The 27,892-nt window shown below is 39.4% G+C and overlaps 1 protein-coding gene across 5 annotated transcripts; it reads right to left on the bottom strand.

Moving 5' to 3' along the window:
• Positions 1 to 193: 193 nt before the first annotated feature.
• Positions 194 to 27,892, bottom strand: LOC127799193 (uncharacterized). 5 transcript variants are annotated; one of them, XM_052332984.1, is made up of 19 exons: positions 26,284 to 27,892; positions 19,679 to 19,764; positions 19,154 to 19,534; positions 18,975 to 19,058; positions 18,774 to 18,840; positions 18,478 to 18,674; positions 17,562 to 17,622; positions 5,169 to 5,262; positions 4,941 to 5,047; positions 4,628 to 4,870; positions 4,194 to 4,441; positions 3,840 to 4,058; positions 3,542 to 3,763; positions 3,384 to 3,437; positions 3,109 to 3,174; positions 2,844 to 2,984; positions 2,695 to 2,748; positions 2,291 to 2,350; positions 194 to 1,399 (listed from the first exon to the last, which is right to left on the bottom strand). In XM_052332984.1, the coding sequence occupies exons 1-19, from the start codon at positions 27,536 to 27,538 to the stop codon at positions 989 to 991; spliced, it is 4,050 nt and encodes a 1,349-aa protein (XP_052188944.1). In that variant the 5' UTR covers positions 27,539 to 27,892; the 3' UTR covers positions 194 to 988. The 5 variants fall into 5 exon arrangements, with proteins under 5 accessions (XP_052188944.1, XP_052188940.1, XP_052188942.1 ...); XM_052332980.1 differs by having other exon boundaries at positions 18,478 to 18,840; XM_052332982.1 differs by having other exon boundaries at positions 5,169 to 5,250; positions 18,478 to 18,840.

Here is a 27,892-nt window from a genome sequence, read left to right as displayed (position 1 = left end):
AAAGAATTTTACAAAGAGCAGTAAGAACAGCTTAAGGAACTTCAGTATTTTTGTGAAATGTCCATGCATTAACGAAAAAAATGAAATGCAATAAAAAATGTAGGTATCATAGCCCCAAAGGAAGAAAAAAAAGAATGGAACACAACACTCACAAGCAGCATGTTTGAAAGATTGCTTCGGGAGAACCAACGCATTCATGATAAATTGGCATAGATGAATAAGGCCAAAAGCAAACACCCCCCAACCAAGCAGGACCAATGAAGGTCCTTGTCTTTTTGTCAAATAATTTAGATTGCCTTCTATCAATCCAATGCTGCCCGTTCTATGACTATATACACTTAAAACTTTACAGAGCCTGCACAGTAGGGGAATACCTTCTGACCATCACATATGATGAGTAAAAGAGAAAGCAGAGCTTCTACTTTGCCCTTCAACAGGAAAAACAAGCATCACGACAAAGCAATTTGAGCCACTTGATCACATGCAACTGTAACAAACCCTAACCCTCTGTACAGTTTTCTTTCACAATGAATGTACAACAAGGATAACAAACTGCCTTACCCAAACCAGAACAACCCTAATAAGGACCCCCTGGCCAGGACCCTATCTCGGTGTAATATCTGCCATTCTCGTTCAGTTTCAAATCAGGAAAAAATATGGCACCATCCAGGCAGGAAACACCTAACCAGGGTATATGATTGATGTCCTTGAACGGGATGATCAATGCTGGAAAGCATATACCCCAGGTTTACCCATCATGTTCCACTTGTTTGCCATCTGCAAAGTTGTCTGTTTGGAACACCTCATATGGGAACATAAACAAATCCCTTCAGTAATAGCTGATTCTTCAGATGATGCTTCATCAGACATCTTTATAAGCTCCTTTACAAATGTTTCTGTATGCTGTGTGATTCACAAGCACCAGCTAACATCTTCATTCAGTGAACATGAGTTTCCACTGAATCATCATCACATGATATGTAAGAAATTATCCCTTTCTAGAAGTTGACCTCTTTTCCCCATCAACCAAACGATTCTGAGATGCAAGAAATGAAGGTCTATGTGGGATTTGTTTCCCAGAAAATGATACCCTCTCCCTAGGCTTTTTCATTAAGGGCTGTTGAGATGTAGAGCTGTCATCTGTTTTCTGGTCATTATCCATTGACACGGGAAACTTAATCCGGCGTTTACCCGAAACTGTGCTGTCAACAGTAATGTCATCTGATCTTTGGATTGTATCACTGCCAGATCTGCAATCATCTGTATTCCCTCTGAGGGAGGTCGTAGCTGATTCTGAACTAATATCAGCTGTGAATAAAGGGCTGCGAACAAGTGCAGACAATGCAACAGTATCTCTATTGGAAACAAGTATGTTTTGTGAGCACAGGACCAACTCGCGCTGCAAAGGAAAAAAAAAAGAAAGAACTCAGTGCAATTCTGCTGTATTAGATCACAACACCCATTTGTGTCCATCCACCCTCATACAAAGAAAGTGAAACAAAAGCTTCTCCTTGTTTTTTTTCTTTATAAAAAATGAAAGTTTCATATGTTGTTAAAAAAATGGAAGGCACAGGCAACCGGTGCAATTGTGCTGTATTAGATCACCATCCACCCTCATACAAAGAAAGAGAAAAACAGAAGGCAAGTAAAGTTTGGTATGTTGTTAAATAAATAGAAGGCACCGGCAACCAGTTCAAACACTATTCTGAATCCTGTGTGGAGAATCCATGGTTTCAAGTACAAAAGTTGATTCAGAACAATATAACTGGCACATTGGACCTTGAAATGGAAAATCAACAATATAACGGGTGCCCATCTTCTTCTATAGACATCTTCATATATCACCCGCAGAAATACTAAAAACTTCAATGATGTAGCACATAATTATTGTCAAAAGAAGAATCTATGTTGTTACATAAAGAAAGTTCCAAGATAAATACTATTTCTTAAAAAAACCAATAGTTATTAAATAAATAGAGCTCCCAATTACTCTCCTTGTATAATTCTGGTTAGGCTAGTAAAAAATTATTTATGGGTAACAAAATGCCAATTTGTAATTATTTGTTTAGTACTAGCCATTTTGTATAAGACAAGTCATATGATGGAAATACTATTTTGATAACCTTTTCTTCAGTATATCAAATGGCCACCACATGCTACATCCACCAAGAGGACATAAAAACAGAGAGGCATACAACCACCACCACCACCAAGCCTTAATCTCACTAGGTGGGATAGAGAGGCCTACATAAAACACACGCATTAAAATACACTTCTCCATAAAGCTTACCTTTAATTTCTCACGTTTGATAATTCTCTCACAAAGTAGGCGTAATCTCTCTAATTCAACCTGCCAAAGAGCATTTCACGATGAGGAATGATTGTGTAATCCATGTAACTAAACAAAGAATGAACTGTGCGGCAATAGGGTGACCAAATTAGGATCAAATTTTAACAGAAAAAAATCTATAAAGAAACAACAATGTTAGTACAATGCAGGCACAGGGATATTAAAGTACAAGTCAAGACACTAATAATCCATTATAATATAAAAGAAACACATTCAGACCTTTTATTGTTTCAAGTTCTTAAAATGTCCAACCTAATTTTCTTAAGAATGTTAGCCCAGTAAGATTGTGCAAATAAAAATAGAGCAGCTTGAACAAGTAATAATCAGAACACAGCTTCACTCACCCTAATTTGCTTAAGACTCTTCAATTCTTCATTTCCAGGTTTCTGAATTTCCGCCTGCATAAAATCCATTTAGCAAAGATGAGACAAGACAAACAATAACCAAGCACCGAAGCCATGTAAATTCACAACACAATCATATAAATCTCGACCTTCGCTCTCTGCTCCAGGCTGTGCTTTTCACAATATGCCTTGTGCTGAAATTTGCCACTACTAATCTTAACATTCATGTACAAGCCAGAACTTCTAGCACAAAAGGGGTGAAACATGCTCTGACAAAAACCATAATTGCACTGTGGACAAGAAAAATTGAAGATGAAGCAACGATTATTATAATCCTGATACAAAATAGACTTGAGAATGAATGGAAGAGAAGGAGAGACCAAAGATAACAGATAAGCCAATAGCATTCTTTACCTTTATGCAGACACCTTGCTTGTGATGGCAGATATGACAAATGTCATTTCCTTTCAAGACAGATTCCTGGAAATGTACATTAAACAACTGATAAAAGGAATGCATTACGTGAAATATTTGAGGCTTACCAAAAAGACAAGCAGAAACAGATGTAACTCTCAAATTAACCCATAAAATGATGGCTAACTTCTGCTCTGGTTAGTAGCAGCTATTTTACATAATTAAAAAAAAAAATCTATCCAACAAAACCTTTCTTTAAGTACACATTTACATACCAGTCCAACAATAGGATTCACTTGCCCCCTTCTGAATGTTGATTCTAACACCCACTAAAACATGAAACAGAACATAGTTTCAATGAATTTGAATGCCAAAAAAAAACAGAATACCTTCTTCAAAACTCTATAGCCAATAAACAAAGAGAAAATTTAACCTCAGCGCAGAAGGCATGGACCCATTGGTCATCCATTGACCTTCTAAAAGCACCACCACTGCCACCACATAAACCACATTTTGCTGCAAAATATGGCTTCTCCAATGAATTGATAGCTGAAGGTCCAATGCTTCTAGATGACAATAGATCCTCACACAATTCACAATACCATGGACCAGTAGAATCTTTAACACTATGGTAGCAATCCAAATGAACTGCAACCTGCTAGAGCAAATAATTTGTTAGAATATAATAAAAATGTATGAACTTCCAATATTTTTAGTACAGGATGGGAGACCTTGCAATTTGAACAGATGAGGATTGGGTTCAAAATTGTCTCAAAACGCCTGCAGATATCACAAGTTCGAGGATCTTCTTTACAGAAACCCGATGAGATTGTTTGGGCCACATCAGAGCTCACTTCTGATAAACCATGTGGAAGTGTCTCCTTCACCCGTGGAATCTGCTGAGAATACAGTCCAGCTCTTCCAGTTGAAGTTTTCACTTTGAAAAGGTTCTGAATAGAGATAAAGTGATGGTGACAACAATGATGACACCAACCAAGATGTAACAATAATTATTAGTTATTTCATTAGTTCCAGCTACAATAAATAAAATTCAGGTTAAGTTTAGAAGGTACAGGAAATACAACCTCTTGGTGAGCAGATTCATCTAGTGTATCTTTCCTAAATGATGAGACCCGTGAAGATGCTGCAGCAGCTGCAGTTGCAGCAGCAAGGACGGCCTGAGCTTCCTTATGCCTTCTCTCTTTCCGTCCCTGTTTTTTTGCTTCTCTAAGCTCATGAAGATATTGGTTGACTATTACAGCATCCCATTTTTGCTTCCTTACAGCATCAATCTCCCATGGTAGACTCTTTCCAACCTTGTTAACCAAACCATCTGCATGAACAATACATCATACATATACACAGAAAAGCATAGTTAGATATCCATGTGATACAGCAAATAAAGACAATCTTGAAATTGTATATTAACCAAATCACATGTTTCTACACCCTCTTAGAAGACGGGCTACATAAAAAAGAATAACTGTTTCAGAAGTCTAGAAAGGGACAATGCAGAGACCAATAAGGTGCTTCCTTGCACCCACATTGCAAAGTAGCCTATGCTGGTAAAAAATCAGTTCCCCTTCCGCCTCATCTTCCGGACACATGTCTAGAATGCCCATATTCTTGGCCTTAACCAACTGTTTGAGATTTGCTCCATCGGATTCAGGAATCATGTCACTGGGACTTAAATGTTGACTTTGCTGATAACAACAGATGCCAGAAGCAGAAGATGGCTCCTCGGGAGCAATTTCTCGGTCCCCTGGTAAATAAATTAGGTGACTACATGATCTCAATGGCTGTGAAATATGAGCATCAGACAATGTTTTTACCATCAATCTCAGAAGACGCATTATCAGAAAGTACCAAATTCTGGATTTTAATCATTTTGTTCTGAATGTGTGGGTGAATGTATGTACCAGATACAGCTTCAGATTTTCTGCATCAAACAATTGTAGTATATTAAATAATTTAATATCTTAGGCATGCCAGCTCCAACACATTTTCCCGTAAGCATTGGAGGGGCAGCTTAATTAAAACATTCAACAAATAAACCTTACATGATATCAGTGGTAACAGAAAAAATAGGATCGCCAGGTTCTAAGTTTGGTGTCAATTTCTGCTCAATGATAGCAGCCCCCTCTGCTGGACCACCTTCAGAAACAGAGCAGTTAAAAGCTGACAGAATCACCAATCTTTAAAATGGTACCAACATAAAAGTACACAACCCAATCATCTTTTTTAGTTTTTTTTTTTTTTTGGGCAATTAAAAAACAAAAGGCTACCCATATCAGATCTTGACTAACCAGATTATATTATTTTCTCTCTGTAAAGCATAAACACTGCAGTGCAAACTAAAGCCAAGCATATTCATCCATTTGATAAGAAATCTGACAGGCCGTTGAACAGATGGAACTACTGCAAGGATTAAGTACCATGATATTAGCAACTACCGGGAGATGCCAAATCTGTTCTCCATGCCGTCTAAACTATGTTAAATGGATTCTGCTACATGGGCAGGTATATGTCAAAGCATCCAGATTCACCTCATTGCCACACTCAAGGACAACAATACAGCTAACTTTAAAATTTAAAATACTATTTTCCCTTATTAATGTAAAATTTGTTTATATATTAATATTCATTTTTTATTCATAAAATGGTATCTTGTAACTCCGCCTGGGGATGTTATCCACTGCCGGTCCCAAGCTCGGATAAAGGAAGAGGGTTGCGTTAGGTAGCCGACAGCCAACGTAAAACTCAGTCGGATCCAAAACATGAACTCTAGACAAATTATGAAAAATCGTTTGGGCGTGGGCGTAACCCTTCATAGCGACGCGCTACACTGCCCCCGTGTAGTGACAAGTGAGCTAGGGCCACTGCATTGGCGCCCGGATGTAGTGATAAATGAGCAAGGGTTCCCGCATTTGCTTGGACGGATGTGGGTAAAGAAGCTAGTCCAAAATCAAAATCAAAACCAAAACCAAAACCAAAATCAAAAACAAAATCAAATCCAAAGTCAAGGCCAAAAACAAAATTATAGATTAAGGATTGGGTCATGGAACATAGGAACATTAACAAGCAAATCTATGGAAGTGGTGGATGTGATGATTAGAAGAAAAATTAATATTATGTGCCTTCAAGAGACGAGATGGGTAGGGAAAAAAGCAAAAACTTTATCAGAAGCTAGATATAAAATATGGTACACAGGAACTGATCGAGTGAAAAATGGAGTGGGGATTATTATGGATAAAAGCTTAATAGATGAGGTAGTGGATGTAAAGAGAATAGGGGATATGATTATTATGGTGAAGATTAGTCTAGGAAGAATGACTATGAATATCTTTAGTACATATGCACCACAAGCGGGGTTAGGTGATGAGATAAAAGCAAAATTCTGGGAGGACCTAGAGGGACTCATACAAATGATACCAAGAGGAGAGAAAGTGATTATAGGAGGTGACTTAAATGGGCACGTGGGTAGAGACGGAAACGGATATAGAGAGGTACATGGAGGGTATGGATTCGGGAAAATTAATAATGAAAGTAAATCTATCCTAGATTTTGCTATGGCATATGGGCTCATTATGACCAATACTAGGTTCAAAAAACGGGACGAACACTTTATCACATATAAAAATATCACCTCAAGCATCCAAATAGATTACTTACTCATGAGACAAGAGGATCGGTTATGTTGTAGGAATTGTAAGGTGATACCGGGAGAGTGTTTGACTACTCAACATAGACTTCTAGTACTTGACGTCCAAGTAAGAAATTGGAAGAGAAAAAATCACATAAAACAAAATCCAAGAATCAGGTGGTGGAATTTAAAAGAGGAGAAACAACTAATCTTCAAAGAAAAATTAAGGGGTAGAAGGGAATGGAATGGAGAAAGACAGACAAACCAAATGTGGAAAGAAATGATTAATGCTCTGAGAAGCACGGCAAAGGTAGTCCTTGGAGAGACAAATGGTAGAGCCCCTAACCTTAAGGAGTCTTGGTGGTGGAATGAAGAAGTGCAATTGAAAATTAAAAATAAGAAAAATTGCTATAAGGCTGTATATCAGTGCAACAATGAAGAAAATTAAAAAAATTATAAAGAATAAAAAAAAGCAGCAAAAAAAGCTGTTAGTGAAGCAAGGTCAAAATCATACGAGAATCTATATAAACGACTTGATACAAAAGATGGAGAAAGGGATATATATAAATTAGCTAAAGCAAGAGAAAGAAAAACACGGGATTTAAATCAAGTGAAATGCATAGAAGATGACAATCAAAATGTTTTAGTAAATGAGGGAGCGATTAAGGAGAGATGGAAGGAGTATTTCACAAAATTATTCAATGATGGTGGTGACACAAGAGTTAGGTTAGGACATCTTAGTAACTCTGAAGGGAATGTGAGCTACACATTCTATCGATGCATAAGTTCAAATGAAATAAGGCAAGCATTAAAAAAGATGAAAAATCATAAGGCAATGGTACCAGATAATATACCAATAGAAACATGAAAATGCATGGGAGAAGAGGGCATCTCCTGGCTAGCGCAACTATTTAACGCCATCCTTAAATCAAAAAAGATGCCAGATGAGTGGAGGAAGAGTACTTTGGTTCCTATATACAAGAACAAATGAGATGTTCAAAACTGTGAAAATTATAGAGGAATTAAGTTAATGAGTCATACCATGAAACTCTGGGAGAGAGTAATAGAGTAGAGGCTCAGAAAGGAAACAAAGGTGTCAGAAAATCAGTTTGGTTTCATGCCTGGTAGGTCAACAATGGAAGCTATATATTTACTGAGGCGTTTAATGGAAAGGTATCGAGATCATCAGAAGGACCTACATATGGTGTTTATAGATCTAGAAAAGGCCTATGATAGGGTCCCTAGAGAAGTATTATGGAGGGTTTTAGAGAAGAAATGAGTCAAAATAGCCTATATACAAGCCCTTAAGGAAATGTATCATGGTGTAGAGACAAGGGTCAGAACATGCAGAGGGGATACCGAACCATTTACAACTACAATAGGACTGCATCAAGGTTCTGCACTAAGCCCATACTTATTTGCCCTAGTAATGGATGAACTCACTAAAGATATTCAGACAGATGTGCCATAGTGTATGCTATTTGCAAACGACATAGTGTTGGTGGATGAAACAAAAGAAAGAGTGAACACTAAGCTTGAGTTGTGGAGAAACAATTTAGAATCTAAGGGATTTAAATTAAGTAGAAAAAAAACAGAATATATGGAATGCAAATTTAGTAAAAATGCAAGAGTGGATGATGTTATAATAAAATTAGAAGACCAAATCTTACAAAGAAAAGACTATTTTCAATATTTGGGATCAGTGATTCAAAAAGATGGAGAAATCCACGAGGATGTCGCACATAGAATTAAGACAGGTTGGCTAAAATGAAAAAATGCATCGGGGGTGTTATATGATGGTAAAATCCCATTAAAATTGAAAGGAAAATTTTATAGGACAGCTATAAGACCAATCTTGCTGTATGGCTCAAAATGTTGGGCAGTCAAATACCAACATGAGCAAAAGACGAGTGTAGCGGAGATGAGGATGTTAAGATGGATGTGCGGACATACAAGAAAGGATAAAATTAGAAATGAAGTTATTCGTAATAAGGTAGGAGGAGTGCCAATCGAGGAGAAGATGAGAGAGACTAGACTAAGATAGTTTGGTCATGTGAGGAGACTAAGAGACGCTCCTGTGAGGAGAGTTGATGAAATGGAACAATTAGTCACAAAAAGAGGTAGAGGTAGACCCAAGAAGACTTTGGGAGAGACATTAAAATTTTATATGAAATATATGGATCTAAATGAGGATATGACAAAAGACAGAAATACATGGAAGTCTAGAATTCATGTAGCCGACCCCACATAGTGGGATAAAGGCTGGATATGTTGTTGTAAAATGGCATCCTGTATATGGTTTCATAAAAAGAGCTTTATGTGAATATATTTCTTGAGCCTACTGTCAGATCTCTAATCTGACAGTTGCCTCTCCCGCAATTCAGAGTGAATTGCGCGGGAATGATGAACCCAAGAGAACGAAATTCAGGAAAAGAAAGAGAGAGAGAGAGAGAGAGAGAGAGAAAGAGAACCGAAGGAATAAGGGGGAAAATGTTATCCAATTCTATTCCAAGATGATCCGCTTCAGCGGTATGAGTTGGCTTATATACCCTCCTCAAGGAGTGGTGCCAACATTTGAATTACATGCTGCTAACTACCCAACTTCTACACACTTCTATACTTCTAACTGCCTACCTCCTTTATTACAATGTTACCCCCTTCAACTAATAAGCCATCTGCCCTTGTCTGTGACAATTCCCTTCCCCTTGGAATTCTTCTTGTCCTCAAGAAGAGTTTAGAGGAGTCCTACTGCTCTCGGGAATTGTTGGAGTAAGTCTGGTAGATACTCCCATGTGTTGTTCTCTGGATGAGAAGTGGACCAGCAGACTAGCACGTGTGAGGGGTAGTTTCTGTTTGTAAATCACTCGCTTACCCACAATAACGATAGGCTCAGCTACCGGTTGTGATGCTGGAACAGCCGGAAGTAGAGTTGCACTCACCGGGCTGGTACCAGGAGAAGGTTTGAGGAGAGAGACATGAAAAACTAGATGGATGGAGGTCTTTGCTGGGAGTTATAGTCTGTACGCCACTTTGCCCACCCGAGCTAACACCTCATACGGCCTATAGAACTTGGGACTGAGAGTTTGGACACTGCCTTTGGGGAGAAAGTCTTCAATTGTGCTTGCCTCAGTTTCAAATAGACCCGGTCCCCAACTGAAAGGTTGCGTTCACTCCGCTTCTTGTTAGCGTATTGTTTCATCCGATTTTGGGCGTTTGCCCACTCCCTCTTTAGAGTCTGCATCACTTGCTGGCGCTGATTTAGATAATCATCTACTGTGGCTACCAAGTTGGAGCCTCCACTGATAGGTAATAGTGGTGGTTTGTAGCTGAATAGCGCCTCAAACAGGGTCATCTTTAGGGATGAATGGTGGTTGGTGTTATACCACCATTGTGCCAAGGGTAGCCACTTGTGCCACCCTGTAGAATGCACTAAGCACACGCACCGAAGGTAGGTCTCAAGGCATTGATTCACCCGTTCCGTTTGTTCATCTGTTCCCGAGTGATATACTGACGACATATGAAGCTTGGTGCTGAGTGATTTCATGAGTTCTCTCCATAATAAGCTGGTGAAGACTTTGTCCTGGTCTCTCACAATAACTTGAGGCAAGCCATGCAATTTACCAACTTGATCTAGGAACACTCGCACCATTTCTTGGGCTGTGAAGAGATGAGCTAGGCTTAAGAAATGGTTGTACTTTGTGAGTATGTCCACGATGACCAATATGCAGTCTTTGCCCTTTGACTTGGGTAGTCCTTCCACGAAGCCCATGCTGATGCTGGACCATGCTTGCTTCGACCTAGGCAATGGCTGCAGCAGCCCTAGAGGGTGAATGTTCTCATGCCTACACCGGCTGCAAATGTCATAGCCCTTTACGTAATTTTGCACTGCCTTCTTCAACCCCGGCTAATAGAACAATTGATGTACCCAGTTGTATGTACTTTGGACCCCGGAATAGCCTCCGACGGGCGAGTCATGTAGGGTTGTCAGGATCTTCCTTCGTAGCAACTCATCACTTCCGATCACCAGCTTCTCTTTGTACCTTAGCAGCCCATTTTTTAGTGAGTAACCCGGTCTGCTCATGGGGTCTAAGGTCAATTGCTCCATTAGATCCTTGGTCCATTCTTCTTTCTCGTAACTGGTTGCTACCTCTAAATGCCATTCCGGTATGACAAAAGTCATGGCTGCCGTAGTACCCTCTTCCATGCAGCGGGACAGGGCATCGACTGCTTTGTTCTCGTGTCTTTTCCTGTATTGAATAGTGTAATTAAGACCCATGAGTTTAGACATACCTTTTCTTTGGAGGTGTGTGTGTAGTTTCTGCTGCAATAGGAATTTCAGGCTTTCATGATTAGTTCAAATAATGATCTTATTTCCCTCCAAATAATGCCTCCACTTCTCTACTGCTATCAAAACCGCCAGTAGTTCTTTCTCGTATACACTGAGGCCTAGGTGCTTCGGTGCTAAAGCTTGGCTGATGAAAGCTATGGGTCTTCCTCCTTGTGCCAACACTGGTCCAACTCCATAGTTGCTGGCATCGGTCTCTAGTACAAACGGTTGATTAAAATCAGGGAGGTTCAGTGTGGGAACCTCACTCGTGGCCTTCTTCAGCTGATCAAAGGTGGCTTCAGCTGCTTCACCCCAACGAAATCCTTCTTTTTTTAGTAACTCAATTAATGGCTTGCTGATGATGCTGTAATTTTTAACAAATCGCCTGTAATAACCGATAAGGCCCAAGAATCCCTGCAAGCCCTTCACGTTAGTCGATCTTGGCCAAGTAGTCATGGCTGCAACCTTTTAGGGGTCGGTGCTCACCCCTTTTTCAGATATAATATAACCAAGATATTCCACTTGGGTTTGTGCAAAGGCACATTTGGACTTCTTGATGAACAACTTATTGAATCGAAGGATTTGCACAGTTATCCGTAAGTGCTTTCCGTGTTCAGGGAAGCCGGGGCTGTAAATTAGGATATCATCGAAAAAAACCAGAATGGATTGGCGAAGATAGGGTTCAAATATCTGATTCATGAGGGCTTGGAAGGTTGATGGAGCATTGGTTAAACCGAAAGGCATTACTAAGAATTCGTAGTGCCCTTGGTGAGTTCTAAAAGCTGTTTTATGAATATCTTGGGGGCTCATACGAATTTGATGATATCTTGAACGGAGGTAAACTTTGGCCCCATGCAACTCATCTAATAGGTCTTCTATAATGGGGATAGGGAATTTGTTCTTTATGGTAAGGGAGTTCAGTTGGCGGTAGTCTATGCAAAACCGCCAACTGCCGTCCTCCTTTTTTGACTAAGAGAAGAGGGGAGGCGTATGGGCTGATGCTAGGTCGAACAACCGATTGATGTAGCATTTCTTCTATCATACGTTCAATCTCAGCCTTCTGTTTTGGGGGATACCATAGTTATTAAAGGCGCGCCTAGGCGCAAGGCGCCAGTTTGGTGCCTCGCCTGGGCTGAGGCGAGGCGGTTTCTGCAAGGCGCGCGCCTTGCAAGGTGAGGCGCGCCTCATGAAAACCGCGCCTGCATCCTGCCTGCATCATTTCTTTCTCTCCTCTCCAGCATCCCCTCTTCTCAGTTTCAGCATGTATACATCACTACTTATTTACATTTCTTTATGTTCACATTTTCTTTTATTTATATTTTACCTTCCATTTACTTTAATACATAAATGTAAATAAGAAAGTACCCCCCATTTGGATTCAATAAAAATATCTAAAAAATCAAAATCCATAACAATAAGAAAATAGAATTTTGATTTTAGTACAAATTCAGGATTTAACGATTTTACCACCCCCAAAATACATACCTATTATTTCTTGAAAAATTCATTAAAAATCATTTTAACAACAATGAATATTAACTATCAAAATACCGGGAGTTAGTTTTTCAAAATGAAAACATTTTCTTATATGTCTCCTTATAATGCCCTAATCTTCCAGACTTAGAAAAAATACGCTAATCTTCCAAACCTAGAAAAATAGCATTTTTCAAAATGAAAGCATTTTCTTGATTGTGGACTTGTAGTGTTTATTGATTGTGGAAAATACTAAAGCTATTCCAAAATGTCCTCCATCAATAAAACAAGAGATTGGAGAGTACATGCAAAAGAAAAAAAATAACAAGGAATCAAGGATGAGCAAAATATGGCACCGTAAGATGATGATTTTCAATTTGGTGAAGGGTATGATGATGATGATGATTAAAACTTCTTTATTGATTGTGGACTTGTAGTGTTTATATGTTTGTTTAGAACTTTGCACGATGGTTGGTACTTGTTTGAGTTTGAGACTTTAAGTTTGAACTTTGATGATATTTCTAGTTTAGAAATTGTATGATGAATGAATTAACTTTGATGTTGTTAGTTTAGAATTTGAAGATAATGAAACATTAATGATATGCATGTGTTATTATTGATAATTTGATAGTTTTTTATGATTTTACAAGATTTTTAGTTTTTTTTCTAAAAGGTGCGCCTCGCTTCGCAAAGGCGCGCCTCACCTCGTGCGCCTCAGGCTCCAGGACCCTTTGCGTCTCGCTGCGCCTCGCGCCTTTCAGAACTATGGGGGATACCGGTAAGAACAAATGTTAACACGCTCGGAATTGGGTTTAAGGTTTATGGTGTGGTCTAACGATCTAGGAGGGGGTAGAGCCTTAGGTTCCTCAAACAAATCCTTAAATTCAGCTAAGAGTTCATCAAGTAAGTCCAGTTGATTTACCTCCCAGGGAATGGAGCCTTCCCTCGTTGCTTCCAGTATGAGTTTCCCGCCATAGTCAAGTTCCTCCTCCTCCTGCTCAATTGCTCGTATTGAGAACAGTTGAGCCACCTGAGTCTACTTGCTCTTGAATAGCTTATGTAGTCTTTTCCCTGAGATAAGCTTGCAAGTTCCAGCCTCCGCACTGCCAATGATAGTCATTTGTTTTCCCCCTTTGTCAAAAGTGACTTCCATTTTCTTAAAATCAAAGCAAATGGGACTTACTTCTCTCATCCAATCCACGCCTAAGACCATATCACAGCTTCCTAACCTGAGGAGTCTTAAATCAGCTTCAAAGTCTTCTCCCTGCATCTATAAACAAAATCCCATACACGCTAACTTACAAATCACCTTCTGTCCATTAGCCACCGTAACAGACAGTGGGAGGGTCCCTGTGAGTCGGCAATGGAGCCTCTTAGCTACTCTTTCATCCAAGAAGCTATGTATGCTTCCATTGCCAATGAGTATAGATAGGTCGTCCTCTTGTGCCTTGCCATCTACTTTTATGATTTTACTTATGGATACTCCCCTTAGAGCATGAAGGGAGATCTCCATTTTCTCATCTTCTTCTTCTTTCTCTTGGGTCTCTGCTTCTTCAACCTCCTCTTCCCCGTCCTCTATTCCTTCTAGTAGCAGCAATTGGCGTTTGCATTGGTGGTCTGGAGTGTACTTGTCTCCACACTTGAAGCAAAGCCCTGCTAACCTCCTCTGTTCTCTCAAACTATTCCCGAATGATGGGGATGGAGCTGGTAGAGCTAACGCCTTACCATTTGGTCCCCCTGTTCCTCCTTCCTTATTCCACCCCTTGTTACTCTGTTGTAGAGGCACCTGCCATCACTTGCTCACCCCTTTCTGCTTCTTCGATAATCCCTCTACCGCTAGCTCTTGCAGCTTAGCGCACTCCGTAGCCTACTGTACTGTTTTTGGTTGAAACATTTTCACGATGGGGCGGATTTCCTCGTTCAAGTCGCTAATGAAACTTAATACAAAGTAACCCTAAGTAAGTGTGGGATTGGATATCAACATGAGGGCCTTCAATTCCTCAAACCTTTGTTGGTAGACTTGCATAGATCCCCCTTGTCTAAGCTTGTTAAATTCTTCCCCTACGTCTAACATTCCTTTCTCCCCAAATCTTCCACACATTCCTTCCACGAATTCCTCCCAAGAGCACTCTTCTTTCACTCCCATCCACCCCTGGTACCATGCATCTCCCACATCGTTAAGGTAGGCCGCAACAATTGTTACCTTCAGTTGTCCGGCCACATTGTAGAGACGAAACACTCTCTCACAACGCCTCACTCACCATCGCGGATTTTGGCCATCAAATAGGGGAATCTCCATTCGCGGCATCAACAACCCGATCTGGTTCGATCCTTGTGCAACGCCTGACTTCCTGACACTCGCGTTTTCTTCCATCACCGGTTGATTTGTTTCCAGTTCGGCCTTCGATCTACTATTACCTCCTAAATCATTTAGGATCGGTTCCGAATGCTCCCTCAGGGGAAACTCAAGTGAGATTCGTACTTGAGTTTGGCGTGAAAACATCAGCATAAACTGATGCATGTGATCCCGGAGAGTTTGGTTCTATTCTCTCATATGCTCCTTTAATCTAGCAATCTGTGATCGACTCTCCTCCCGCCACAAATTCACCGCTCCATAGATCCTTCTTTACATCGAATTTTCAAACGTCTCCATCCTATTTTGCATCTCAAATACCGATGTCGTCACCTGCTGTAGCTGCGCTTCCATATGCTTCATCCTTGTCCCGTCTGCCATGGCCCTCCCGATCGCCCACGAAGGTGCTCTGATACTAGATTGTCAGATCTCTAATATAACAGTTGCCTCTCCCGCAATTCAAAGTGAATTGCGCGGGAATGATGAACCTGAGAGAACAAAATTCAGGAAAAGAGAGAGAGAACCGAAGGAATAAGGGGGAAAATGTTATCCAATTCTATTCCAGGATGATCCGCTTCAACGATATGAGTTGTACCCTCTTCAAGGAGTGGCGCCAACATTTGAATTACATGTTGCTAACTACCCAGCTTCTACACACTTCTAACCGCCTACCTCATTTATTACAATGTTACCCCCTTCGATTAATAAGCCCTCTGCCCTTGTCCGTGACACCTACATCCAACTAACCATGTTGGACACAGTTTCCACATTGCATGCTCCAAAATTAAATGTCCCGCGAGGTACTCAATCAACATAGGAAAATCCATGCCACTTAGGGTTGCACATAAACAATGGAAGGTTGAAATGTGTAGAGAGTTTTCAAGCACTAAACTCAATAGTCAAATCATGCCAAATTATCATGGCAAGATTAGACGAGCTTTGAGTTTTTACCAGAATGAAACCTTGCCATCTCTTTGCCAGAAAGCTGCATGAAAGCAAATCAACCCCACACAAGACAGTTATATATTGTTCCCTCCTCTCCTTCTACGTGTGCTTCTTTTCTTTTGTTTTTGTGTTGGTTGCCAAAGAGGTTTTATGCACGTGAGCTTTCGTAATGAGAATAAGAGAGTTTGCCATTATTACAATCTTGTCACATTCACATGAAAAGTGCAGAGTGCAGACTGGCATCACCTACAAGACTTTATCTTATCCCATTCCTTAACTTTCTTTCAAGTGCCCCCCCCCCCCCCCCCCCGCGGGCGCGGGGGACCACACTTTATCTGTCATGGAAGTTGAAACAAGCTTAAACTCTTGAAAGCTTGAATGAGTTTTATTGAATCTGAGGGGAGTAATATATACAGATTACACCCTACTTTTTCTCCTATAAAGTAAGAGAAAATTTAGGTTATTTATCCCCTAGAAACTAGGAAGATTTATCTACTAGAAAATAGGAATAAATAAAACTTCAAAACTGAACAAAACTCAACTTTAGAATTATCATCTGATCTAAACTTTAAACGTGCACTCTTCCTTTATTCTCAGCCTCTATCCATCTACCATACTCCCTTTTTAAACTGTGAATCTTTTAACCTCGTCCAACAAAAGTGTAAGATGCACCGTGTGCCAGAACAGATAAACTAAAAAATAGAGGCCAAAAGCACCTACTGGACCTACTTTCACAGAAGATAAATTAAAAAAAAAAAAAATTACCTTACTCAGTTTTTTATTCTTTTTAATTTTACATCATTTAATATAAATTTGTATCAATAATTATTATTGATACAAAAATTATAAATAAAGTTGTTTAGGTATTTTAATTCATAAATAATACATTCTATAGCCTCATAATAATAATAATAACAACAACAACAACAATAATGAACACAACACAAAAATCAAATGATGATTTCTGTTTTTGTTTACTGATCTTTGACAACTGCAGCAAAAGTCAAAAAAATGGGTTCAATCTTCCTTTTTGAAATCAGAAACTGAAAATAAAAATTGAAGACTCCGAAAATTAACATATGAAAACTGGCAGGAAAATCAAACGGGTCCCAAATATCTCAGATTCCTCACAGCATTGACACTTAGCATGCAAAGCCAAGAGAAGAATATACAACCTAAAACTTTTCTCAATCCTTAACTCTATAGCTATCCAAGTCACACTAGTATAACCCCTGACAAACTCTTTGCATTTCCCATTCTTTTCCCTGTTTCTTCCTTTGCTTGTTTTCTGGATTAACTCTCTTACTGATTAGTCCATTTTTCTTCTTGTTCTATACAGTATTTCCCCCCTCCATACCAATGCTTAATGGAGACACCTGTGTTTACTTTCCACATAATGGCCAATGTTTCCCACTACCAATGAAATAATAAATTGACAATGAATGCCCTACCTTATTCTTCCATTTAAACTACACTACCCTTTCCCCTTGACCTCCATAACTGGAGGCAGGTCAAAAATTACCCAAATACTCCTATTCACATTCATTAACAGACTAAGCAAAACAAGATTTCCATATCCCTTCCCACCTATGAAGATTAGAGTAATAGATTTAAAGAAAACGTCAATAAATGATAAGAAACAAACCATATAAGCATGGAAAAGAATTGAACTAAGGAAAGCATAGAACTAAAGGTCAATTCATAAAGCAAACCTTCATTCTCAGGTGAATGGCTTGCCAAAGTATCGTGGATCCCATTAGGCTCCACCAGATTCTGCACAAACAGGATCCAAAATAATAAACATTGTCATCAGAAGAAGAAAAATTGGCGTTCCTAATAAACTGAAATAAAAAACCAATGCACAGTTTGAGATATTCTTGTATCTCCCAAAAATGACTATGTTAGCACTAGGAATGTTGAAGTAATAGGGATACAAATCATTTCCGTGGTACCCCCAAAAAATCAGGTAGTTTGCATCATGACAGGTTAAAAAAAAGACCAGATAATGCATCCTGGCAATGATTTAAAATTAAAAAAAAAAAATACTGTGGCTATGGTCATTGAGACGGTTTAAGTGATCACAAGATAGTTAATGATGCAAGTAAATGCAGCGTGAGGGCAGTAACTGTTAGGGAGTCTTGGTTTTGCAGCAATAGCCATACTGCAGGCAATGAATGGTAGGATGGTGGCAACAATTGACTTGGGGGTAAAGGCTGCAACATTGGACTAGCAACAAGGGAGCATTGCCATCATGGTAGACAAAAGAACAAAGAAGCAACACAATGTCATCACCTAAGAGGCAAAAACACCTATCATTGCCAACATGCTATTTTGACCATACCATTCTGACCATGATCAGGGCCTAGTACATAAAAAGTGCTATAAGGGGCAAACCAACATGCTATTCTGGCCATGTAAACCCCAAGGTTGCTTAAAATTTCAGTTATTAAATCAAGCAATTAAACATAGAACTGCAAGGGACAGAAATACATGGAAGTCTAGAATTCATGTAGCCGACCCCACATGGTGGGATAAAAGCTGGATATGTTGTTGTTGTTGTTCACAAACAAGCTAAATAATCAACCAAGAGTTTCTAGAAAACCGTAAATAACAAAATAATGTGATTACCTTCACAATGGCATCAGAAACAGATGCTTTACTTGAATAATCTGGACTTTCACTGATAAATTGACCTCTTTTAGCCGCATCCATTATTATTCCATCATCATTAATTGTTTCCTTCACTTTGTTATCCTTCAAAATCCTGATGTTGCTTTTGGTTCTCCTCCGTGGCGGAACAGACACAACATCGGGGATATCAGAATCTGATGCAATAACAGCATCAGAATTTCCCGCAGCTCCCTTATCATCTTTGGATGCAATTGATGATTTAATTCGGACTTTCAGATTTTTTGGTAACATACCAACATAAGCATGATTTCTAAGCCATGCCACTATTTTGCAACGCAATTCAGGGACCAAGCAGTCATCCTGTGTAATGAAAAAAGTGATGAGAACAAGATACAGCTATAACACTTAAAAGACGTATATCCACTGATGCCCAGGTGTATAACATGAAATATCCAGTTCTGGCACTAACTACAACATGAAAAGTGGAGCATTACAGAAAGCATTGAGGACAAGGAATCGGGTGAAACACCAATCTCTGAGGCTACATCCTCTGTATTGACTTTTCCTCTATCAATTAGCTGCAGGAATAGTAAATGTCAACCCTAAAAGAAGACTAAGCTCATACATAATAAGGAATATTGCATAACCATGAAATAGTTAGTTGCCAGCCAACCTTCTTTAGAATGGCAGTAAAATCCAGGGAATCAGATGCATTAGGTTCTTCATTAGTTCTCCTCTCCAATGTATCGGCACTAGAAGACTGTTTAGAATCACCACATTCAGGCTGAAGTAGAGAATAAGATCTAGCATCAGACAATCCTTCCCCGTGTGTTGCACTATTTCCCAATTTACTGACATTAGTATCAGTTTCTACAACGTGAACGGTGATTTTATCCCCACTTTTCCTGCCAAATTTCAACTTCTGCAGTTTGTTTACTGTTGTTCCCACTGGTTGATGCTTTGTGACATATGAATCAGAGCCAACTCCTGACTGCTGGGTGGTGCTGCCATTCTGGACTTCCGAGTGCTTTGAGCAGAAGGCCCGTAACTCAACCTATAAGTTTTTTTTTTTTTTTTTTTTGGGGGGGGGGGGGGGGGGGTGGGGGGGACAATTTTATTTTATTTAGCAAAATTATGACAATTAAACAAAAACAATAATTAAACATTTCTAATCAAGTAAACATGTGACAAGGTTTACATCATCACATCCAAATTTTCCCCAGATCTCCATTCTGTGTCTTGCCTCCCTTGCACATATAGGATGGAATGAAGTTCTACATGCTCCTGAGCAGAGAGAAAAACAAATACCATGTTACAAGCAGGAACATTGTAGCTACATGCTAAAGGCCTATGAAGAAAATAATACATGAAGCTCACATGGTACAGAGTACTGCATGACAGGAGTAGGTTTATATAACGCATGCTACAAGAAATTATTTAAGGCACTTCTAAGCACGGAGCAAATTTCTTTTAGCATTCAATTATATACTCAGGCTAGTCCTCAAAGATTAACAATGTGCTGACAAATTACTAGCACCATATCATGGCCAACTCTTTCACAATTTCTGTTCCAAAACAACACAGCTTGCCTACTTTTTTATTGTCTTTAAGATTTAATTTTTCCTATTCCTTTCCTCAATGAAGGGGGGAAAGGTTTAAGGAAATGACGGAGCAAGATCAGAGAGAACCAGCTGGATAATCATTCTAACCAATAATAAAAGAAAAATACACTAAAAAGCTTTTTTTAAGGCATGTATGAAATCATACCCAGCTATTTATTTAGCAATAAAAACTGCTTTATTCAATATAGTAACATTCTCTTGAATATATAAACCATCAATCATCCATTATTTTCTAATTTGAGATCATGCATGCAACAGACACAAAATTTAGTTTTCACAAGTTCTTTCTATTTATTTATGAGTACATTTTAAAAAGAATAAAGAATATCCAAATTTATGCTTATTACAAATGCATGTTAACAAGATGTTCCAGTTGCAAATAATGTGCTGGAACCGCTCTTTGTTTGTCGGCATAATAGTTTGTAATCACATAATCAACCCTCTTCCCCATATATAATTGTCTGTGTGTGTATGTGTAAGAAAAGTACCCTGGCTCTATAATTGGTGATGCATCAGTATTCATCTAAAAGTTCAGCCAACTAGATAACTAGAAAGCCTATTGTAAGTTACCACATGAATCATATAAGCTGTATCAAGCTCCTACTCCCTCCCTGAATAGGGTAAGTTACCATAAGGATCATATGACCTGTATCAAGCTCCACTTGAGTCAAACTACAAAGCACTCACATTAACAAAGGAGCTGCCATCATATCCCCCCTAATGAAGGGCCTTCTGATATTTAAGGGAAAACCCCTCTCACAGTTCACCATCAGTTTATGTCATGATCCTAGGGTTTAGAATGGAATTTAGGAAGGAACCATGGGAAAATTAGACAAAATGGAGAGAGCATTGGACAGAACAGAGGGAGATATTCAGCAAAATTAAGGGAGAATGCAGACAGAACAGAGAAAGAGAGTGATCAGAGAGAAACAAGAGAGATCAGAACAATTGAGAAGGAAATCAGAATCCAATTATCACTCATCTATATGCATTCTCTAACTAATCTAGCCTATTTATAGGCTTTACAACTAAAGGTACTAACAGCTACAGCAGAAGAGTACAACCAAAAGAATTACATATAATACAAAATGACTACTTTATCCTTGGAGATCCTCGGGGTCATGACAATTCTCCCCTCCTTGAGAGAGTTCTTGTCCCTAAGAACTTACAGCGACTAGCCACTGTTCCTCATCCAATCCCAGCTTTCACTAACTGTTTTGTCCTTCTTTCTTTCTTTCTCCTTCTAAGCCTTTTCCTTTTTTCTCTCACGTATTCAAACTTTTCTGCAAGCCAAAACCTGATTTGACACTGCAGCTCACCAACTGGAATATCAACCATGCCATCTATGGTTTGTTTCCTTTGCTCCTCTTAAGCTTTTTCCTATTCCCAGGTACAGTGGGATTCAACATTTTCAGACTCCAGCAGTGTTTTAAAAGATCCTGTTGCTTCCTGCTTGCTATGATACAACAAAGGCTCTTCCTCGACAACTTTATCCTCCAATGAAGTCACAGTTACTTTTCCTAATGAATTAATATTCTTTTTCAATTCAGATTGTTCCTCAGTTTCCTGTAAGTCAAAATTCTGAGGAAGGACTCCAGCACTAGTTTCCTCACAAATGACTGAATTTTCAGTCAGAATTACCTAATCCAATGTAGCCAATTCAGTAACTTCTTCCAGTCCTGATGATTGACCGTCTGAATAAATCATCTCATGAGCATCTTCTTCTGAAACTTTTCTTATCAAAGAATCAAGCATGGGAAGAGTACCTATCCATTCAAGAGGAACAGATTTAAGATCTTCAAAACCTAAAGTTGTTGTGATCGTTTCCGTTTCTAAATCCTAACTTCACAACATTTTTGGCTTTTTGATTCCTGGCATACATTACACGTTCATCTTCAATAGTTACCTCCTCCAATGGTGTCTCTTCCGGAATTCCCTGATCCAACTCAGTTGATTCATCACCTTCTTGCTGTAAACCGGAGGTAACAGGTAGGATTCCAGCTTTTGCTAGAATCGATTCTGGAGTGGATTTTGCAAAACATTCCATTGGTATGCTGAGGTTATCAACTTGTGGTTGAGGTGATCAACTTTCTCTTGGAATCCATTCTCCATCTCCATAGTTCAAATTTGCCTAGATGTCAGTCCATAGTTGCCTGCTATCATCTTCTAAGGTCCGCCTCTGAACTGCTTCCAGGAGTTGCCTACATCTCCTGAATTGCCTGTTGCAACAGTTTCCTGCACTCGCCTTACTCACAGCCTGCTGAAATGAATCGTCGGAAATCCAGCCAGAAATTGTTGGAAATTAACGACAGAGAAGCGTTGGAAATCAACCAAAACTAAATTCACCTGAATTTTTAGAGCAAGAATTGTTGGAATCACACGAGAATCAACTAGCTGCTTCGCCTTCACAATTCGAACCAAGAGTTGATTGGAAATCACCTGGCTCGGCTTCGTTGGATCTGCTATGGAATTCACGGGGATTTTCAGAAATCACAACCTAGAATCGTTGTCCTGTTCCGCCTTAAAAATTCGAACCTGAATCAGCTACTGAAATTTCCAGAATCACAGTTGAGAATCATTGGCTCTGATACCATTTGTCATGATCTTAGGGTTTACCTAGGGTTTAGAATGGTATTTAGGAAGGAACTGAGGGAAAATTAGACAAAATGGAAGGAGCATTGAACAGAACAGAGGGAGATATTCAGCAGAATTATGGGAGAATGCAGACAGAATGGAGAAAGAGAGAGTGGCCAGAGGGCAACGAGAGAGATCAGAACATTTGAGAAGGAAATCAGAATTCAATTATCATTCATCTATATGCATTCTCTAACTAATCTAGTCTATTTATAAGCGTTACAACTGAAGGTACTAACAGCGACAGTAGAAGAGTACGACCAAAAGAATTACATATAATACATAATGACTACTTTATCCTTGGGGATCCTCGGGATCATGACAGTTTAGTATTTGGATATGGAGACCTAAGACAACAGTGGACATCAGCAAAGGCAAAGCATGTAATAATAATCCAAAGTCTTCCAATTAGCAAGAAGACTGTGTTTGCTACTCGAGCATCTATAGACAAGTAGCTGAAGGCTTGGTACCAATCTAGGGGGCAGAATAAGGCCTAAATCAACATCACCTAGAGAGATCGTTCATTGTGAGTGAAACAAGAACCTCATATACCATATATCCTAACATATAGTACCTTCATTGTGAGTTAGTACGGATTACACACTAAGATTCTAAGGTACTTCAAGAACAACTTCCATTTAAGAATTAGACATCCAACAAAATAATACATGCAATACATTTTTTTACATATTTCTCAAAACATAATGCCCAATTTTTACAAACATAATGCCCAATTTTTACATTTGTCATGCAAGCACCTACTTTCTTGAATTTCAATTCATTGCATGTTCTTTTTTCCCATCCTAAAAAATCTTCAAAAAAAATAAATAGAGGAAAATGTTGTACTCAAATTATTTCAACACAAACTGCATTCACACAAATTCATAAATCATACAGAATAGCATTTTCATGTAAGAAATATTCACAATGTTGGAAAATAGAAATTAAGGCAGCTACTGAACACAACTGATGGTAGATGACTTTGACTGCATGAGATTTTGTGAGATTCTCAAACTTCTCAACATCTTATAGACATTCTTCCGGTGGATATATGTATACGACAATCTTATCTTAAATACAATTAAGAACCGTGGTTATCTGATCCTCTATGATGATTTCTTTAACCAACATCCAAGCAATGGCATTTTGATATCTCCAAGAGCCTTTATGTTTAATTGTGTTTCTACGTTGTACAAGTAGGTTTCACAATATCAACTATAACATGGAATATGACCATGTCAATTGTCTTCACTCATCAGCATCTCATGAAGCTTCTCAATATGAAGACACCAGACTTTATGTCATCATTCCCTTTCTAGATGATTGTGTTAGGAAGGGTATATTAGTAAAATCTTACCACATTATTCTTTTGCATGGATTTGCATTCTCAATGTCAATTGACATTATGAATGTCATGCCACTGGCCGTAACTTGGTTAGAATAATGCGCAGTTGATGATGGTGATTATATCAGCCTTTATGTTCAAATAAACTCAACCATGATACTGTTCCAAAAAATAATCCAATCACAAGCCTAAGCAAAGAGAAACTATGCAGAAGTTTCAATCAGTATATATATTCCTTATCATGTTGCATCCATCTCCATTTTCTTAGCTTGACCTCAATCTAAGTATATATATTCCTTATCAGCCATCTCAATCTCCTTGTCATTCCTAATATCAGAAAACAATTCTAGTTTTGGGGAAGTAAATTTAATCCACAAAAAAGTACATGAAACAACTGCTCAAACTCATCACAAGCAGTTTAAGCATGCATCAGTAACAGGCAAGTCCATTTACAGCTAAGCAACCAAGCTGTAATAGCTTAACAAGACCTCACCTCAGAAACCACAAGCTAAAGGGCATTTCAATCAAGATTCTCAATAAATGCCAACTTAATCCCTGATGGCTACATGTCAACATGATCAAGTACATAAACATGCCAAATAGATGCAGCATGGGTATTAGATATCTAGAAAGGAAATATGTCAAGTCTATACACTTGGTTGGCTGACTTCAGTAATTTGATAGTCGGAACCAAAAGGCTAAGGCTGTGGCTGTGTACACGTGTGTGTGTGTGCACGCGCGCGAGAGAGAAAGAGGCAACACATAATAATGCTCCTTATCTACACCTTGGTTGGGACCATTGTTGTCAAAGGCATAAAGGTGCTTGGAGACTAAGGCACAAGGCATAGGCAAAGGGGCGGGCTTTTTGGGTGTGAGGCTCGCGTTAATTCCAAATTTGTATAAAAATACTTATACATCATTTTTTAGAGGTAAATGCACACTAATAAAATTACAAATAATAAATAAACAACACTATATTACTATAATAACAACTAAACTAATATTATTTCAAAAAAGCACAACTCTAAAATCAACATGAAGCATCATTTCATATTCAAGTTTCAAAACAAGAAACAAATTTAAAAAATGGCAAGCAAGTAAAATGAGATACAATTTGCAAACATAGTAAATCATGATCTTAACAAAGCATTATTAAATCATAGTCTAACATAACAAAACATTGCCTAAGTCAAAATCATAAGTAATATTTAAATCCTGGGGTTTTATGAGAAGAGGAAGTAAATATGACGTTTGGATTTATGTTAATAGGGTTTTATGCTCATAATTTATATTTAACCTTTTTCTGAAATTTCTTTTAAGTAGTTTTTTCCTTGTTATAACAGAAAATTAATTAATAATCATAAATAAAACTCAACAGCACATAGATGCACAAGGCGCCTATGGTGGAGGTGAATGCCCAATGGAGGGTGCCTTGCCTGAGCCATGCTGAGGTGCCCTCTCTGGAGCCTTGTGCCTAGGCATGCTTTTGACAACTATGGTAGGAACTAAAGCTCTCAATATAGAGGCCAATAATACAATCTGCCAAGAAATTAGTCAATCAAGGATAAGCTTGAATAGCTTTAGGCCTTGCCTAGGGTGAGCTAATATCCAAACAGGAGTTATACCACGCAACCAGTACGCCTTACATTCCCACATCCCCAACATGATTGAATTATGACTCCCGCTCCAGGTCATGCCAACCTTCTACCACTGAGGACCCATTGGTAGAAGAAGAACATGAAATATGAACTATGTCTTCACGCATGCACCAATGACATTGGCAAAGATGATAAATTACAAATATGGAGTCAAACAAGCATTTATCTTAAAAATTAGGTGATCTAGAGCACTTAGAAATTGGAAAATTAGCAAAATTTTCCACCCGTCAAATTTAATGCAGTTCCTTTTTTCTTTCAGGGATTGAGAAGGGGAGGGGGAAGCTCAGTTCTTCTTTAATTTAGTAGTAGCATAGATGGCACATTCTTCAACTGCTCAGATATAAAAAAAACAATAAACTATGTATCAATTCATCATACAACTACAAAATCAACAAAATACAATCCACGTAATAAAATACATCTGAAGCTGTGAGATACAGATTTACAAGGGCCATGTATTCCAACAAAAATGTTCTTGTGGCGATAAACCATCCATCAAAGAAGTACATAGTAGAATGGATAAGGAAGGAAGCAACAAACATACCATTACTGCACCGAACACAGGCACCATACTTCACCTTGCATAAAGAACAAATCAATTTTCTACGTGTTTCCTTAATTCCCTCAATGTTCACAATTGGCTCCATAGTTCTTGTATCCTGTATGTAAACCTCAGGCATCCATTGACAGCAGAACAAGTGAGCAAATCCGATTGGCCCGCTATTTCCACTTTGATCGCCAATCTTTCTAACTTGTTTTAATGCACCACCCTGCTTTGGGCAGAGCAAACAAGGTCTGTCAGAGATTGGGACTGCATTCTTCTGCTTACACCAAGAACACAACCAAGATCCAGGCACATCATCTTGGACGCCATAGCACCTCTCATGAACTGCTACATTACAAGAAGTGCAAACAACTAAACAGTTCAACTGGTTGCCCGTGTCCCCCAGGCTACAATAGTGACAAAGGGACGACGACCCTTCAATTGGACGTGCAACAAGAAGCTTTTCTAATCCTGCCTCACAACCCAAAAGCTTCCGTTTCTTTGAAGGCCGATCAGATGTGAGATAAACCTTATTCCTAGAACCTAAAAGCCACTCTAATCCACTACATGGTGTTGCTGGCGGCAAAGAAGAGGAAGACTTTTCTTCTTGAAGCGACGTAATAGCTCCTACCTGATCAACTTCCATCGACTGCTCGAGCTCCTCTTTAACAACTAGCCCACAATCAGACCCAACCCCATTCGGCCCGTTACCATTAACGTCGTTCACATTATCACCATTGCTTGCATCGCCTCTAACCGAATTCCCTAAAACTGGAATTGAAAAACACTTCTTGTCTGAAAACGCAAAATAAGACAACTCCTGCAACTTATCAATGTCGTCCCCGGTCAATTCCCTAAAGTACTGCTCAGCCTCGGCCCAAATGTTGGGCCCCCGGGCCTTCACCGCCCCACCCACCCGCGACGACTTCGCCTCCCCACCCGAATGGACCCTCTTGTGCCGTTTCCGACCATCCGAATGCTTCGACAAGAACCTGGCCAACCCACTGGGCAGAGTGGTGACAGTAGACACCTGAGCTTCCTCGGTATCAAACGGCGAACGCTCGCACAGCGCCTTCCGAGCCTGAGCGTACAAATCCAACCCCGCATGCGCCGGCTTCTCTATCCCGGCGGCCTCCTCCGCCGGCAATTTGGCCGGAACCCTAGAAATTGGGCAGGCCTTCTGCTCTGTGCCGCAGCCTACGGCCGCTCCCCTACCCATCATCTTCGTCCGCTGGTGACATCTCCCTCCCGTCATCCCCTCCACCGTCCACCACTACATTCCATCACTTCAAACCCTAACCCTAGCCGTTACCTATTCTTCGAACCCTAGCGCCGACAGACAGCTATAAATGGAGGATACGAAGAGATAAATCCCGGACGAAGAAGACGACGGAGTCGCCGCTACGGCTTGGGGTAAGGGTAAGGGTAGGGCTAGGGCTAGGGTTTTTCTGTTGTATCTGTTATTCGGATCCGTTTTCTCGAGTGGATTTGTTCTCTTCGCAGTCGGATTTCGTTCGTTCGTTCGTTCGATAAAAGAGAGAGAGAGAGAGAGAGTCGCGTTTTTTTGGGGTAGAAATAAAGGGAAATGCAAAAAAGAAAGTGTTTTGGT

The sequence above is a fragment of the Diospyros lotus genome, chromosome 4 (genome assembly GCF_014633365.1).
Source record: "Diospyros lotus cultivar Yz01 chromosome 4, ASM1463336v1, whole genome shotgun sequence".
NCBI lineage: Eukaryota > Viridiplantae > Streptophyta > Magnoliopsida > Ericales > Ebenaceae > Diospyros > Diospyros lotus.
Note: the sequence above shows the minus strand (reverse complement) of the source record. Positions and strands in the feature narration are given on the sequence as shown.